At 32.8% G+C, this 18,996-nt stretch overlaps 1 protein-coding gene across 1 annotated transcript in view; it reads right to left on the bottom strand.

The window, feature by feature from the left end:
* Positions 1–805: 805 nt before the first annotated feature.
* Positions 806–18,996, bottom strand: part of LOC139498093 (cadherin-87A-like) — a 28,730-nt gene continuing 10,539 nt past the window's right edge. The window contains exons 7-18 of the mRNA XM_071286435.1: positions 14,302–14,429; positions 13,066–13,243; positions 11,280–11,450; positions 10,199–10,342; positions 9,101–9,232; positions 7,233–7,412; positions 6,667–6,866; positions 4,274–4,840; positions 3,511–3,665; positions 2,773–2,914; positions 2,100–2,235; positions 806–1,030 (exon numbers count right to left, since the gene is read on the bottom strand). Coding sequence (XP_071142536.1) covers positions 936–1,030; positions 2,100–2,235; positions 2,773–2,914; positions 3,511–3,665; positions 4,274–4,840; positions 6,667–6,866; positions 7,233–7,412; positions 9,101–9,232; positions 10,199–10,342; positions 11,280–11,450; positions 13,066–13,243; positions 14,302–14,429 — 2,228 coding nt within the window. The 3' untranslated portion in view covers positions 806–935. The remainder of the gene's footprint in view (positions 1,031–2,099; positions 2,236–2,772; positions 2,915–3,510; positions 3,666–4,273; positions 4,841–6,666; positions 6,867–7,232; positions 7,413–9,100; positions 9,233–10,198; positions 10,343–11,279; positions 11,451–13,065; positions 13,244–14,301; positions 14,430–18,996) is intronic.

Raw genomic sequence — 18,996 nt, 5'->3', positions numbered from 1 at the left:
ACAAACAAAAAAGGAGTTATAATTCATGATACATGTACATGTAATACAAAGCCAATAAGAATCATGAAAAATATTTGACAGAAAACTTATCCACCATTACTGCGTTCACCTGAAGGCGGTATGGTGACCAACTGTTGTTAATTTCTGTGTCATTTGGTCTCTTGTGAATTAGCAACACGACGTCCACATCATCATTTGTATATTCATAATGATTAAAAATAGATATTACAACCTACAACCGCCTCATCTGTATAAATGACAAACATGTAAACACAGGGTTTATATATCTTGACAACTTTCACCATTCATAAACATCTCATCAAGTTGCACGAGAAATATGTATTTTATTTGTAAAACTTATTCTGCCTTGAAATAAACCTCATCTTTCCGTAAATGAAGAAACGTTTAACAACCGCAACACATGATCATAATTCAATTTTCATCAATCAATTTAAAGAAGTTGGGAACGAAACAATGAAAAAATTCAGAAACAAGTTTCCATTGGCTAAGATATTTTCATCACAAGTGACGGAAAGTTACTGATCAATCAGTAGTTCACATTTCTATAATATGTACATGTAAGAAATAGAAAGAACTAACATAATCGTTAAAAGTTATTATTTCCAACGTTATTTGTATCTGATTGAGAGATGTCGCATTGCAATTATACCATATCGTCAGTTTCGTTCAAATGATTGTATTCACAACTTCTTTTCAATCTGGATAATTACTATCCTGAAGACAAAAAATGGTCTAGACACATGTTTAAAAAGGGCATATGTTATCCTTTAGACATGTTTGTGCCCACTTTTATTGTTTTGAATTGACGAATGCCATACAACATGTGTTTTCAACAATTAAGATATTTTGTAAAAGTTTTATTCATTACGTAATCGAAATGATATGTAGCTTGTCATTGTTTGTAGTATCATGTTTCACCATAGAGACTTTTGGTCCACATTCCTTTTATTTTTCCTACCAGTCTCAGGATTAAATATATGATGTGACTGTTGATTGTACGGGAAAAGATCTAAAAGAAAGAAATCAAAATAAATGAATTTTATTACAAATGTTTCTGTTATTCTGTATATCGTTAAACATATATTATTAAATGCTAGAAGGACTATGTTTTCTAATATTTTAAGTCAACTTAAAGGTAGACACATCCGGTAGCCAAAACAGTTATCACAAAATATTTACAAGGTCAAGAAGCAATTAAAAGGGCGAATTAAGACACAAATATGCAATTCCTTCTTCGCATGCTTTATCCCTTTTTTATTACAAACTCAAGACCTTTAATGGTTTTTCTTTTTTCAAATTGTGACTTGGATTGAAAGTTGTCTCATTGGCACTCTTACCACATCGTCTTATATCTATCAATCGTTAACATTTGGAAACAAAAACAACTAAAACACACGAGGCACTGTGTAACCGAAATAGACCTAAAGTATTAGTCAAATGTATATAAGGACAACTTTATTTGAAGAAGTTGGAAGGCTAGTTTTTTTATTGTTTTTGTTTAATTTATCAACGGATAATTTAAGGATTTAATCCACCATTTTGTAAATAAGAAAATGTCCATACCAAGTTTGGAATATGACAGTTGTAAGCAATTCGTTTGATGTGTTTTATTAAATGATTTTGCCATTTCATTAGGGACTTTCTGTTTATCATTTTCCTCGGAGTTCAGAATTTTTGTGATTTTACTTTTTGTTGTAAAGCATATCAATACCGAATCATTGACTACATGCACGTAGTTGATCCTATTCTTTAACATTTACAAATTATGATACCAGCACTTGATACTACTATTGGAATTTTAATATATGTTAACTGTAAAATCAATTCTACAGTAGGCATTATTTGTAACAGCAATTTAGATTTTTTTTTAATAACACTGCCATCAAATTCAACATTTGTACTGTGTATATTGAGTTGACCACTGTACGTAGATCTAAGCTAATATCTTTTAGTTTATAAGGTTTGATGAAGCTTAAGGTTGTTTCTCTTTGATATATTGATGTTGGGGAACATACGTTTATACTAAAACTTTAGCATGCATGTCTAGTAGCGAAAGAAAAAAGTCGCTAATTACTTACTTTTTGAAGAACTTAAACTATCGAATGAGTCCATTGACGATCTGTTAGCGTTTGTAGTGCCTTGACTTCCTTGGTCTGAACTATTGACTGATTTGTCTGTATTTTTTCTGTTTATTGCAGGAACAGGGTCTTTCTTCTGCAAAAATGTTTTAAAACATCGAAAACCATACTAGTTGAGCTTGTTATTACAAAAAAGCTGCATTTATTGGTCAAATGTTTAATTTTAAAAATAAATCTGATTTCAACTTACAGGAAAATTAAAAACAAAAATAATGTTTAATATCTTTCAATTACTTATACATTTTGATTTTGTTACACGTATAATGTTGTTTTGTCTTCAACTTTCTTTTCAGTATTTTCTTGTATGTATATATTTCCTTAGTCTTATTTGAATTAACTTTTTTGGAACTTTGTGTCCTCAATGCTCTTCCACATGTTCCACCTTTTACTTCTTTGGCTTTATAACTACTTCTTCATTAAAATCTTACTCGACTTATTTCCGAGTTGACACATTTAAATATTTTAAACTTCACCTGAACTAAAATTATTGTTTTAATTTTTCCATCTTTACAATACATTTTAAATCAATCCTTTCTTTCTATATTCATTGAACGGTACCCTTATTCCTCTTTCCAGGAATACTCATACTTTAGCACTAAATTATTTAACTAACCTCTGACACATTTTTACTTTGATACTTATTCACACTCCAAGGATCGTCTGTCGAAAAAAAATCAGATTCGACTTTAGCTTTTCTTTCCTGTGCAGCCTTTATTCTATCAGCTCTCTTCTGGACTTCTGTCCTTTTGTCAATCCTACAACAGACAAAAATAACTGATATTTAATAAATTACTGTGATATTTATTTTTCTGTTTTTGAAGAAATAAATTAAAAATTTGGGATGCACACTAAAAAGCCCGCTTACCTCGTTTTGAAAAGTGTTCATCACATTTTTTAGGTTATTTCATCATGTTCATATGGACAGAAAAAAACAGTAAAGTAAATTCTTATAATTCAATTCTAAATTCCATTTCAAAAGAGTTGTTCATGAAAAAAACGTTGATGACTTCACGGTTAAATATGATGTCTATGAGCTGATATACACAAAACTTTTAGAAAACTGGAAGCAGTGTTTCATCAAAAATAAAAAAAAATAAACCACATACGACTGTTATATCAGATTCCTGTTTAAAACCAAATGTACAGTACACCTCATCTAAGGTTTCATAAAGTCCACCCTGATCACACTTTGAAAGATGTACATACTTATATTAGTCTTATACTATATATTTTCTATATATTTGATCACGGTGTGCTCTGTATGTCAAAATGGAGGTCTGTTATATATATACTAGTATTAACAATCATTTGAAAGTTATTTGAGAGTCTCATAAGAGAACGTATTACTTACTCTGCACAAGGTCTGCAATATCTAATGCACAGCTTTGTTATCAGGACAGCGTTCATCATCAGAACTATCCCTGCTAATAGATACCAGTACCCATTGTCAGGGTACGTTTCAGTCTTGAAAGGACGTTCAGTAGTTGTTGATGACGTTGTAGTTGTCTAAAAAATATAACACATCAATGTGAGAGAATTTCAAAAATTAATAGCTATATACAACGGTGAAAAGGGACCATTTGAATTGTTTGTTTCTCTTTTGCGTAAGGAAAATAATGTGGACGGATATTGGATGGGCAGAAAATCAACACATTTAACTTTCAAATATGTTTTTTTTTCTCTGTGCGCATGTCTGGTTTATTTTTTGGAGAAGTTGGGGTTCGATGTGATATGTTCTTTTTTTATTATATTTTTGGTTATATTTCATAAAATATCTATTTCAACTAAATATTCGTAATTCGTTTCAATGAAAGTTGAGTTGGTTGACTGTCAATTACACTTATAACCGCGTTTGTACTAACATGAGCAACATGGCGGTTGTCACCTGTGTATCAGGATAGGCTTACCCTTCGGAGCACCTTATATAATCCCAACTTGTTGTGATGGTTCAGTCTTTTGTTTTCTATTTTGTGTGTTGTGTGCTATTGTTTGTGTGGTGGTCTTTTTTCTGTTTAGCCATAGTGTTGTCAGTTTAATTTTAGTTTATATTTTATTTATTGTTTCTTGTATAGATAGTTTTTATGTTTAGAACAATACGTTTCCCTTTTCCCTACCTCTGGGAAAATCAGTGACAAGGTAGAATATCCCACAAGTCCTCCACCATCAGTTGCACTTAAAGTCAAGATCACTGTCTGGCCGTAATTAAAGGATGCAGAAATATCAATGGCCACAGTTATTGTCCCATTTTCATCGATATTGAAATAGCTATTCCCTAAACCTGATTGATCCAAGCCGTAGGTTATTGTATTCCAAGTTTCTGTAATGTCCCCATCCGATGCCGATACATTGATTAGTATCGTTCCAATATCTTCCGTTGGAAATAAGAATACATTGTAGTAATCTCGCTCAAATATCGGTGTAAAGTCATTTGTGTCTGCTATGTTTATAGTTAAAAATGCTGTATCAGTCAAACCTCCTGGATCTGTTACGGTGACATTGCATTCAGTGACCGGTGGATGACCAATATCAGAATCAAAATCGCCGCCAAAATAAACATCGCCTGTATTTTCGTCCATTTCAAAATATGTGGTATTATATCCATTACAGTCCAATGTGTATCTTAAAGTTTCATTTTCTGGATCTGATGCATCAATATTAGGTGATGACAGAAGTGTTTCTGCCTGGAATTGAGATTTCTTTAACGTATACATAATCTAACAGTCAATGAAACGTATATTTTTTTTTATATATACTGTGAAGTTACCTGACTTATATAGTAATACAGATCGGATTTGAATTACACAAATATTACTCCTATTAATATAGAAATAAAAATATGCTGGATAAACTCATGATGCAGTAATAAACGAATGAGAAATCTATGTTGACATTCACATTTATTGATAAAAAAAATGTTTTCCTTTTTATCAAATATGTAGATACCGTTTAGGGTGCTTTAAGGCTATGTGAACTTGCACTTTTTTATCACTAGACTATCAACAATAAGGTTATGAGCTTCCTTAATCTGTGACCTTAAAATGATTGTTTTATCAAGGTTCGAATGACAAAGAATTGAAATCAACATTACATACCTTTCTTTTCTGTCAAAATCAAGAATTGGTTGATTAAAATAGTGTGTGTGTGTGTCTCAACTTATAAGGAACGTGTTCTCTGTGTATTAAATTTGTAATAACATAACATTGCATAAGGAAAGGATTACAAATATGTAGGTCTGTCGTGTCAGAAATACAATGACACACCTTAAAGGTACAAATGGTACTGCATTTCGGCAATTGGTATATCTTTGGTGATACTTGGGGCCACAATATTTGAAAAGGCAAAATTCATAGGGATTATTTAACCAACTCAAAATATGTATAGCCAAATCCGGGTAAGGGTCTTCGTTGATGACTTTAAAATAATTTCCCAAAATTGTGTATAAGAAAAATTCAGTTTACACAATATAAGTATAGTGTTGCCAGTACCAAACGTCTGGCTACTGGCTGGTGATATGTTTGAAACCTTATCTTACCTTACTAGCAAAATTATCGACCTAGTGGCGTAAGGATATTTCGACACGTTTTTACAATTTGGAGCAACATGTATTTTTTACATGGATTATGTCTTCAATAACAGTTACTTGTAGGTGTACTTATGATATATATTGCATTGTGCACTTCTAAATAATTATTTTGCCTTTGTGATTTCGGGTTTTTTATAGTTCACTGTGCGGTATTGAATTTGTTCATTGTTAAAGTCCGTGCGGTGACATGTAGCTCATGAATTGGTATTCATACCACATCTTCGCTTTTATACTCATAAATACTAATTGTCTTTTTAAACTAATCAGACTCAAATTCAATAAGTAGTTTTCTAGTTTTCGGGCTATAAAAATGCAATCAATATTGCTAATCAAATTACAGTCAAATAAAGACAAAGCAGCAGTTGTTGGTGAATATAATTCAACTATAAATGCTGGGTAACGGAAAAGTTAAAACATATAAAGAATGGGAAAAAAATTGGCTAAAAAGAATTAAGAATACACAAAAATAGACAAAAAGAATTAGGTACAGAGAAAAATTGACAAAAAAAAATTAAGTATAGTGAAAAATGGACAAAAAAGAATTCCGAATAGAGAAAGATAAATTAAAAAAAATAAGAATAGAGATAAATGGACAAAAAGAATCAAGAATAGAGAAAAGTTGACAAGAAAAATTAAGAGTAGAGAAAAAAAGGTCTACACAATAAGAAAATATATACTTATATGAAGTACACCATCCAAACCCTCATAACTGTATGAAAAACAATGTTTTTGAATTGCATAAAGGAAATGTGTATGTGTTAAATCATTGTTAGTGTTTGTTAACCAAAACATTAAGCGTTTAAGACCATATATATTATTGGAAAGTATAAACAGATACATAAAACCTTCTACATATATGTTGGTTAGAACTTTGACTGCATTAAATAATAAAAAGGTATTGACATGAATTATTATCGTACGTACCACGTTCTCTGTGTCATTTAAAACGTAATGGGTATTACTGAGTGTTGGAACATCGTTCACATTTACAATAGAGATTGTGACAGTTGTTGTTGCAGTGTCTTTAGTATCAGTGGCTCTCACAACGAACCGGAAGTTGGTAGCAAACCCAACATAGAACAGATTGTCGTAGTCAAATTCTGCAACAGTTGAAATCTGTCCACCTGAATAAAGTAGTGTTATGACAAAAGGTTAATTTAGTTACCAATGAAACAGTGAGACGGTGAGAAATTCCCTAGTTTTTGTTCTTACTTAGTGAATATCCCCTAACATGGTGTTATGGTCAAATACAAACGAGTCATTCCATGCTATAAATCATTTTCAGAATAAGTAATAAATGAGTCACTTTTCATTCATGAGGTCAATGTTTTTTTATAAATATATATCAGGCCATAAATTAACTATTTAATATCAGTGTATCAAAAGATGTAAGCCAAACGCGTGCAGATGATTTAAAATTGGTGATTTTTATTTATGAAATGATGTTCACTACAATTTGAATAATAATATTAACTAAATAAAATACTTACTCGCTGAATCTATAGCAAAGTAACTGTTTGTAGTCGGTGTCCATGAATATGTAACGACGTCTACCGAATCAAGATCTGTTGTAAAATATGTATATAAAAGTGTACCTACAGCGGTATTTTCTTCTACCCCGATTTTTAGGTCAGATTCAGCATTGGCGAAAACCGGAATATCATTAATGTCTGAAAGAAAGACAAACTTGTGATCTAACAAGAAAAATAAATACCCAGTTCTGTTCAAGCACCAATTGGCGAAAATACACTGAGGTAAACACTTTATTAGAAATAAAATAAACAGCTGCGCCATGAGCTCATGATACGCCCGTCGTCTTGTGTGTGAAGTTTTATTCAACAATCACAAATTGTTTCTGAGATACGGTGCGACACATGAAATCCCCCTTTTATACAAAATACTCAATAACTGTAAAATAAAATTTTGAATCATCACAAAAAGGTATACAGATCTCATTATTAATAAAACTGTAAGAAGTGTGTAAATTTTAAAGCAATAATCATTTATGGTTTTTAATATACGGTGTGAAACCCGTACCCCCCCCCCCCTTCCCCCCTTTTATAAAAAACCTCCATTACTCTAAAATTAAATTTTGAATCATCACCAAAAAGTATACAGATAATCAGATTAATATAACTAAGAAGTGTGTAAAGTTTTAAGCAATAGTCATATATCATAAAACACCTCAAATTTGAAGGTTTTTTTTCACCAAAAAGAATACAGATCATTTGATCATCATAAGAAACAACTATTTTAAGTTTCATGAAATTTGGATGAGTGGTTCTCAAGTTAAGGTGCGACATGTTTACGCCGGATAGACAGACGGACAGACAGACAGACGGACGCATGACATTTATATTCCATAATACGTTCCGTCAAAATTTCGACAGGCGTATACATCCTTATCAAATAAAAGACAATAGAAAACATTAAAGACCATACTCAGAACAATTGAAAATTGAAAAATGATTTCAATTGTGAATTCGACAAACCTCGAATGCTTTACTCAACATAAAACATAACCGAATGCACGCTCTCTTTTAGTCAGCATACCCAAATCGAATTTCAAAGTATAAGAAATCAATGAGAATGTGCCTAACATGTTTGCATTATGTAGACACATTACAACTCATCACCATTGAGCTGCTGACCAATCATCAAGTAATTCTACTTAGCCATTTAAGATAAATTGTGAGTATTGAAGGAATAAAACAACAACAAAAAACCGCAAATTATTTGAAAATAGAAAGAAAAAATGTTTTAGTCATTTTTATTATAAACTTTATTCATTGTTAATATCAGGATTATGTTGATCTTTAAAAGATATGTGTTATACAGGTGATACTGACACAAATGAATACTAGTACTATTCTTTTTTCTAGTCTGAAGTTAAAAACTCATCAGAGATGCAAGACATACTTTGGTAATAAAACCACATGTTGTTTTCTTAACAACACTCACAAATGGAACCCGCAGTATAACAGTTGGGAAGCAACAACCAATACAATCTTGAAATTCAAAAGCCTTATTCAAAGAATAAATAATGTCATCCATGTGTAAGTATATATTCGTGACCTACTGATCAAAAGAATGTTTTTAAATTTAAAAAAAATGCATCTTATAATTTAGCAAGATAAATCGTTATTGATCCAGAGAGCAAAGTGGAACCCGTTGTCATGTTTCATTTAAAACGGTAAAATAAATATATGAAGAACCAAACTCGTATAAATGACCTTTACGATATGTTTCATGGCACAAAACGTCTCCAGTTTATCCAAGTATAAAAACAATGTTGCATACAAGCACACATATAAATTATATCTTATTTATGACAATCATTTTAAATCAGATTTCTTACTTTCTACATAAACGCTAAGAACCTTCGACCCCACTGTAGTGTCACCATCGTTCACTGTTACGTGTATATCAAAAGCAGGTACTTGTATTGTGGAAAAATCAACATTGGTTTTTATATCTGCTCCTGTTGATGCTTGAAATAAAAGATAACTTATCAATCAAAATCTTCACAAACTTTTGTCTGTTTATTGTTTGTTGAAATAAAAATATGATTGTTTGAAAGAGGTTTAAAAATACAAATATCCGTTGTACTGTGTTTTTGGATTGGTTGTCTGTATACATGTCATAACAGATTTTAGATTTTTTTTTAAACAAGACATTTGAATGAACCATTGTATGTAAAAACCAACGTCCGCTTTAGATTTTCTACTTTTTTTATTTAATTTCTCGTTTTTTGTTTTGCCTTTATGCTTGTTTCGTGTTGCCGGAACTTAATATTTTTTTTCAAAAATAGCATGTTTATGTTCTATTTAATTTTCTATCCCAATTTTGGGGTTGTACATTTTGTATTTAGTCATTATGCTTAGCATCACAACGGTTTTAATATATTTTTTTTACATGCCATACATTGTTGAGTAAACAAAGTTTTGAAATCTTCTTTGGTATTGTTATAATAAAAAAAGTAATGAGCTATGCATTGTGATGAATATTCTTGCATAAACATACTTAATAAATAATAACATACTAGTTAGCGTTAATCATTTTGTTAATGGTTGTATCCTTGTGAATTTATTTGATAACTGTGAGTGCAAAAGGGTTATCCTTTCTGTCTCAATTATCGGATTTGTTTGAAAAATTGCGATATTAAATAATTCAATTTGGAAACAGAGGACAGAGACGCGATAAGTATCCATGAAAATGAGCTATAGTATTGTAAGCATCTCTAAAGTCACATGTTATTTCACGTAAGGTTTCCAAACAGAAAATAGCATTGTATTATTTGCGTGCTTTAAGGATTTAGTTTCATAAGGTGCGTTTAAATCTCAACATGTAATAACCGTGGTTGACCAAATGTAGAACGTAATGACCTATATGACTAAAAATAACCTAGAACAATAAACAGTTTTTAATATTTTCATTTTACTCCTAAAATACTTACTTGTTGTTCGGGAGAAAGGACATGACGCTGAAGGTTCGCATGTGATTCCATATGACAGTGACGTTCTAGCAGTATCGGCGTCGGTTACAACAATAGGAATCGTAAAACCGGAACTTGTGGACTGTTGAGGCAGGATCTCTTCACCTAGATATATAATGTAAATACAAAACTATTTTCAAAAACTTTATGTATTATTACCAATACAGTAATGATCCATATATTTTACTTACTAAAAGGATAATTATTTTAGAAAGTTGTTAACCTTTAAATTTATCAATAACTTACCTAGTACAAATGTACTACTGGTTGCTTATCCAATTAGAATTGATTCATAATGCAGTTATGAGAGAAAAAATGAATAACAATGAAATTACATGCGCAGATAGAATGACCGGAACAACGAATATAGCTCTCATTTGGTTCTTTTATCTCTGCTGTTAATATGCAATATCAGGATGATATCGTATGCCAGTTGTATATTTTAACATCTTTCAGAATTTGAAGCCAATTTGGTGCCATTTTCGGGGTAAAATGTTATTGCAGATGAATTGCCTTTTACTAAATGAAGAGCATTATCATATGGACATTTTACAAATAAGATCGATGCATTTTCGTTACATTTTAACGTTGTTTTACAAACTTTGCAAGTGGTGTATTTATTGACAATCAATTACGAACAACGAGTTTATTATCAACTACATCTTTCAATTAATATCCATGTTATCTTTCGAAATGGTTTTCTCCAAAAGTGACTTTATGACATTTTCAGACTTTTTTCTGTCAATTTTGAAGACACAGTTGTCTTTCGTTCATATCATCAAAATCATGAACTCGAAGAATTACAGCGTCCCCTTACGGTCCGGTCCATGCGGTCATTGTCCTCCAATGTTGCAATCGAGGTGAGTGAAAAATAAAGACTGGATTATTTGGGTTTACAAAAACATGAAAAAAAGCAAACACCAATGTTGTCGTATGCTAACAAAAAATGATGACTATTCTGTGTAAAAAATAAATCGTCAATTTTGTCTAAAATGTACCTTAATTAAAGGAATGTTTCTGGTTAGAATAGATAAATACTTACGTGGAAGGTCTGTAAATTCAGGTGGTATGTTTTTAATTACATAAACCATTAAGTGTCCTTCATCAGAGGGTTGTCTCCCATCTGTACACGTGACACTTACGTCATATCTCACTACACTGTCATAATCGAGGCTTCTGTTTCTTGGTATATATACATAGTATATGCCATATTCTTTAAAAAAACATAAATAGTGATCAAATTTGATTATATTCAAGTACATTTGTTTAAATCAACATAACAACGGCGAATGGATAAAAAAGTATTCTACTATATACATTGCATTAGCGAATGCTTTTTCGATATTGGTTTATTTATCAGGTGTGTACAAAATGGAGAGACGTGCAGAAAAGGATCTGACATTAAAGTTCGTCTCAAACCCAGAAGAAAACCAATAATCATATCACTATTTTGGTTGTAGCATTCAAAATATTTCATTTTATGTTGTTTAATCGAAGACGATTCGTTTAAAAAAACTGTCATTAAAATTGATTGTAATACTAGTTTTGTTGTTAACGATCACATTTTAATAAACCCGAACAAGCTTGACCAGCTTGGACTTAAAGTGAAAATGGACCCATTGAGGTAATCATTTAAGCCAAAAGAAGTTACTCATAAATAGATAAAAAGTATGTAATAACTATGTATATGTATAGATTATATTATTGTATATTTTCAATTGTTCAGAGGGCATCAGGGGAGATTAGTATTGTACTAATAAACTCATCATAGATACCAGGAATAAAATTTAATATTTACGCCAGACGCGCGTTTCGTCTACAAAAGACTCATCAGTGACGCTCGAATCAAAAATGTTATAAAGGCCAAATAAAGTAGGAAGTTGATGAGCATTAAGGACCAAAAATTCCTAAAAGTTTTGCCAAATGCAGCTAAGGTAATCTATTCCTGAGGTAGAAAAGCTTTAGTACTGATGTTACCCTCTTTAAATAAAGTGTTTATTATTATCAAAAAGACAAATCAATATAATAACGAATAAATAGTAAGAAAATATAATGAACTCAAGTTCACGCATAGTCTAGTGTGTAAACAGGTCGAGCGTCTTCTGCTATGACAAAACAAAATTAGTAAAACTACATGATTTCAAGAAAGTTTTATATATATACTTATATGATAGCCGCATAACATTCCATCACATTCACAAAAATGCATACATGCGTAACCTTCATGCTAATCCACACATCCAAAATGTTACAATCGGGAACAGAACACATACGATTAATTACAGAAGCGACGACTGTTCTGATTAGAATGCAGAACATTTAGTTAGTGTCCTTAGATACAAATATATAAATGGAAAGTTTAATTTAAGTTAATAACTTGCGTTTATGTTGATTGAATTAATTTCAAATTCGAAAATAAACACAATGTAAACGATTTTTTAAAACATTTATTGTACCAGAATTCAATGATTGGTTCATTGCCTAAGTGCATATTATAGTCTCTACACCTTTCCTTTACCGATACATCTTGTATCAAATATTGAAACATTCAGATCATGTATGCACATGTCATAAGTAAGGAACCTAAAGTTCAGTGGTTGTCGTTTACTGATGTGGTTCGTTTCTCGTTTTTCTATAGATTATACCGCAGTTTTCCCTGTTTAAATGGTTTTAAACTAGCCACTAGCCATTTTGAGGGACCTTTATAGCTACCTGTTCGGTGTTATTCAGAGCTTTGAATTACTTTAAAACAGTGTGACTTGAATAGTGAGTTGTCTCACTGGCACTACGACCGCATCTTTTAATATCTACTTATAGCAAATACACACCTCCAGGAGTTGCTGTTTCTTTAACCTCAAATACCGTATCGTTACTAAATGGAAGAACACTGTGAAGTTCACAGATCAAAGTCTCACCATCTATAGCGTCTATTGTATGTAAGAGCGTTTCAGCTTTATTGTTCTCACTGATTTCAACAGACATTGGCAATGACGTAATTATGGGTTTCTGGAATAAGAAATATGATTGATGCTTAGACAAATGTTATTCTAATTAACCTTTATATAAAAAAATAGTTAAAATAAAAGAACTGACCTCCAAGGCCAATTCAAAAAGGGGATTCCATAAAAACTAATAAAATGAACACTATTTTCATATTCCTGACTTGGTTTAGACATTTTTTTCAGAGAAAATAGTGGATTAAACCTGGTTTTATAACAGTGGCGGATCCAGGGGGGGGGGGGGGGGTTCCGGGGGTGCGCACCCCCCTTTATTTTTGCCGATCAATGCATTTGTGTCGGGACATATGTTTTGCACCCCCCCCCCTTTGCCCTCCAGGGCCTGGATTAGCACCCCCCTTTCGAAAATTCCTGCATCCGCCCCTGTATAGCTACATGAATCTAACCTTTAACTCGTTTTACAGTTGTGTATAGTTCTGTTACATAGACAACATTAGGAAAGCCACCAAAACAGATATAACAATTTAACTGATTTCACTGAGGTGATACAATGCAGTAACTTTCCACACTTCATAAAATCTATCATTTTGAGACATTATGTATTTTGTTGTCATGCTGACGGGTTGTGCAGTAGAACCAATGAATGTCAAGGAAGCAACAACCCCTTAATCTATTTATTAAAAGCAGTTTTCTTTTACTAAATTACTAAACTTTGATCATATGGTGTATTTAAATTAAAATAGATTTCTCGTCCATCTGGTAGATCTATTCTATTACATGTTCGATTTATCTTAATTTTGTGTTTCGCATATCGTAGGGAATACTGAAATGTTAAAAAAAATCTTATCCATGTGGTAAATCTATTCTATTCCATGTTCAATTTATTTTTGTGTGTTTCTCTGATCAGGGGTATACATGTATGCTAGAATGAAAAAAAAAACGTTCTCTTCCTAATCATGATGATGGGAAATCGGTTTTATTCCATGTTCAATTAATGTAAGGTTATTTCAAAATCAGAATCGGTGTTTTGTTTTTGTTAGAAGTGTTCTTTGTTGTTTTTTTCTCTCCGTCTATTGCTCTGTTTGTACGTTTTCATCTGTAATTTACCTCGTTTTCTACGATGATTCTAAATGTAATTGTTTCGGAGTAGACACCACAAGAGTCTCTGATCTGTGGATACAAGGACGTTGGAAATGAATTGGTGGTACTCAAACTGGACTTTACTTTTATTTCATCTACAATTATTACAAATAAATAAAGTAAGTTAACTGTAAATACATATATACATGCCATGTTTTGAAGAAAAGAAAAAAAACAATTTAATGGTATATGCTTCCTGCATTCAGTTCACACTAGATTTATTATAAGAATGTCTTCCATTCTTTACTCTTTTTTTCCATTTTTAACAGCTATATAATTAGGTACAATTTTAGATCATGAAAGATTGTTAAAACTGTTGTTTGGGAAATTGTCATACACATTTATTTCCATGGATATTCTCAACCACCACAAAAAAACTCTCATAAAAAGTAAAGAAGTGTTGTTTAATTTTTGGTTTCGAAGTAGATTTTTGTTTAACTGTTGTTTGTTTTCTTTGTTATTCAATGTTCTCCTTCATTTTGTTGATACCGCTTCAACGTATGACTTTTGATGTTTTTCGTCTTTTTATTTCGATCATATAAAAATTGACGTAATACATCATGTATACAATGCATGTGTAGGTTACAGAGCCCAGTGATGCAAATATTATAAAAATATATACCTTATTTGATACATCAAAATTGTGTTCCCTAATGTTGTCGTCAAAGCGATTATACAAGAACTTTTTTCTCTGACTGTGAATAACATGTTTACCTGCACTAAATTCATTTTATACTGGATGTGAGCTGATTGATACGTAAGTCTTAGATACGTTGTGTGGTTTTTTGTCAGTTGGTATTGGTTTTGAACTCGCTTTCAGTAACTATCGGTATTCTCCAATCTGTACTAAGTTTCTGTTTGTTATGGGGATGTATAAATACCGTGCCACGTCTTTGGTTGTTACTTGTCTTTCTGTGATGTATCGATCTGATGAGTAAAACTTTTCAACTGATTGACACCAGTATCCTAGGGTAGGGGAAAGTTGTGTTCCGGTTTCATGGTTTAAACCCGTCACATTCTGTATGTATTTGCCTGTCCCAAGTCAGGGGCCTGTAATTCAATGGTTGTCGTTTGTGTTTGTGTATCCTATGCATCTTGTATTTTGTTCATTGTTTTTACATACACCAAGCCGTCATTTGTTGCGCTTGATTTAATTTACATTTTTCATTTCGGAGACTTTTAAATATGACTCTGCGGTATGAGTTTTGCAGATTGTTGAAAGCCGCACAAAGACCTATGGGTGTTAACTTGTATGTTATTTCGTCTCTAGTGAAGAGTTGTCTAATTGGAATTTTTATACCATATCGACTTAGTTTTAAGTTATAGGTTTTGAAGTAATGCTTGCTTCGTTTCGTTGACAATTACGGCTAATTAATACATAACATTAAATTCCGTTTACTAGTGTGTACAGTATTTAATACCGCAGTCCCACTACGATCTCTGAAAAAAATGAAATTTTGACGATCGTAGTGTGATCGTGCAGATCGCAGTAAGGTTTTAGTACGGTCTTCATGATCGTGATGAGCGTCGCCAACTTTTAACATGTTCAAAACAATCATGGTGCGGTCGTGGTGTAAGCAAGTCGTAGCATATACGTAGTGAGAGCGCATTAAGGTCGTGGTAAGATCGCAAAGGTCGCTTTACCATCGTGGCGACAGCGTAAAGCTAGGTTCACAATGCCGATCAGATCAACTCAATGATCACAATTCCCCAACTTTCCACGACCAAGCGTAACCAAATTCTTGATCGGGCCTGTTTACGACTTCTACCCGACTGTACATGAACTTAACTCGACAATCACGACTCATTGATGACTCTATCACGACTCCAACCCGACCACTAATTGAATACATACTCGATAATTCCGACCAATTCACGATCTCTATACGATCTTTACTCGACTAGCTAGACCAAATCAACTATACTCGATCTTAGCCTGATCTCGGCCAGACCAGATCAACTTGATCGTAAAAAGGTCGTAGGGATAGTTGGGCATTGGTCGTATATATACAATTTCAGGATAAAAAAAGTCTGATTTTTTAATTATATCACCCGCTGCAGTGTAGGGGTCATTAAGTATTACCCTTATCCTTGTATACGTACGTCCTAACAATTAGATTCCGTTCTCTAATTTTATTTTTTCGCAACCGTATACACAATGCTTAATACCATAAAACCCAGATCAAGTGCGAATTTGGGTGGCGTCATTTTTAACGTTCTTGGGTAAAGACTCTTTATAACGTTATATGCAAGCTGGTGCATTATCTGTGTCCCATGGACATATTCTCCGTTTATTTGGTTAGATTCAGTAGTTCACAGAATGTCTAAGTGAATTTATACATTTAAAATATCTACATGGAAATAAAACAGTTGGATTATTTGGCAAGGTGGTTAGAGCTCAGATATACAGGTTAATAGCTGTGACGGAGCTTGAAGAGAGCGTGAAAGACAAACAAAAAGGGATAGACAGTAATTGGTGCCGACAATCTAGATGATGCAGTGGCTGATACGGCGACCACTGTGTGGGCAGTATAAATTGTAATTACAAAAATACTGAACTCCGAGGAAAATTCAAAACGGAAAGTCAAAAATCAAATGGCAAAATCAAAAGTATGAGAGACTTGTAGGAGCTCAACAAAGAGGACCCCACTATTATAAATACTTCCTGAAAGTAAAGTAAGACGTTGATTTGTTATGGGAGTTTTACTGCTCATTTCTTAAAAAATGACACCACAAAATGAGATTTGTCACTGGATTAGTACTGATGGTAGATATCAATACACCTACATTTTACAATCCTCTTTTCCTTGCTTTCTTACAAATTAAGCCTACTGTCAGTGTCATATATGTGCATATGTATGTAATCAGTATTTGAATGGTTCAAGATAAAAAAAAATTATGTATCCATGGCAACAACCTGTTTGTTTTTACTAACAAAGGTAACAGAAGAATACCACTGTTCGAATATTGCAAAAAGGGGGTTAAGTTGTCACATATTTTCACAAATTTGGTCAAAAATAAATTTTCCATCCCCTGGAGGATACTTTTTCGGAAACTGTTTACATATATCTATCACGAATTCAAATAAAAATAATATTTCTTTCGACTCATTTAAAAAAAAATTAAATTGCGTCAAAAATCGTAAGACAAAAAGTGTTTGTTAACATTTGACTGTACGGTGACATATAGTTGTTAATTTCTGTGTCATTTTGGTGTCCTGTGGAGAGTTGAATCATTGGCAATTATACCACATCTTCTTATTTTCATACTACAAAAACAAATCTGGACATACGGAAATTACGGACAGTCAAACAAAAATAACCCATGTAAATAAGTAGGTAAAATATAATAATGAAGTTCCTAAAACTAACTTTGAGCGATAAATTAGTCATCAGCTATCTAATAATGAATTTTAATGCACGATAACTTTGAGTATTTTTCATATTTGAAAAAATCCTTTGAGACCAAAATGCAGGGTCTACTCCCTTCTGGAACACCTGAGATAATTCCAGGTTTTATTGGGTTTTGTGTTGCTAAGCTTTTAGTTTTTTGTGTGGTGTTATGTAGACTGATGTGTGTTTTCTCGTAGGCTTTCGTTTTTTCGCTATGGCTGTGTCAGTTTGTTTTCTACCTTTGAGTTTGATTGTTCCTTTGGTATCTGTTGTCTCTCTTAAAAAAAGGACACCTCCTTGCAAGAGTACAGACGCGTATACGTACTGTACATGGAGGGATTTGTGTACATTTAAAAATAAATAGTGACAATACATTTTTGCAGAATCAAAGTTATGAAAGTTAATCAGAGCTGCACACATTTTTAAAGAATCGTGTAGCAGTTATGTTTACTCGTGTATGGCCGAGTAGAGATCGAAGAGTGGTCGAATGTGGTCACGTAGAGATCGGGTATTTGTCGAGTTGGTCTGGGATGAAAAATATATTGAAGTCGAAGTGATCATGAAACGATCGGGTATTGGTCTAGTTAATTATCTGGACTACTTATCGTACAGGTTGGCGTATATCAGGAAATGATCGGATATTAGTCGAGCAAAGATCGAAATGATCGAGTAATGATCGGTAAACTATTTGTATTCAAACTAAATTCGAACTCTAGACGATCTTTCCCGATCAATTCGACCGCTTCTCGACGAATTCTCGATCTCTTCTCGAGTGACTGGCTTCTCGATCCTTACTCGAATGTTTTTGACATGTCAAAAACTCTCGGGTAGAAAGTCAGATCGATGACGACCAAGGTAGACCATCCCGAACATACTTGTCGATTGAGTCAGACCAGTCTCCTAATCGCTTAATTTGTCTTGATCGAGTTTGATCGTGTTGGTCTGATCGACAGTGTGAACCTATCTAAAGCTAGGTTCACATTGCCGATCAGATCAACTCGATGATCCCGATTGTCAAAATTTCCACGACCAAGCTCAACAAATGCTTGATCGGGCCTGTTTAAGACTTCTACCCGACCGCCAGCCGACTGTACACGACCTTAACTCGACCAGACCAGATCGACCTGATCGTATATAAGTCGTAGGGATAATCGGGAATTGGTCGAGTATGCACATTTTTTGTATAAAAACGTCCGATTATTTTATTCCCCGCCGCCTCGCATTGGGCATTTTAAAAGTGGTACCCTTGTCCGTCCGTACGCACGTACAC

This window comes from Mytilus edulis, chromosome 12 (assembly GCF_963676685.1).
Source record: "Mytilus edulis chromosome 12, xbMytEdul2.2, whole genome shotgun sequence".
Classification (NCBI taxonomy): Eukaryota; Metazoa; Mollusca; class Bivalvia; order Mytilida; family Mytilidae; genus Mytilus; species Mytilus edulis.
Note: the sequence above shows the minus strand (reverse complement) of the source record. Positions and strands in the feature narration are given on the sequence as shown.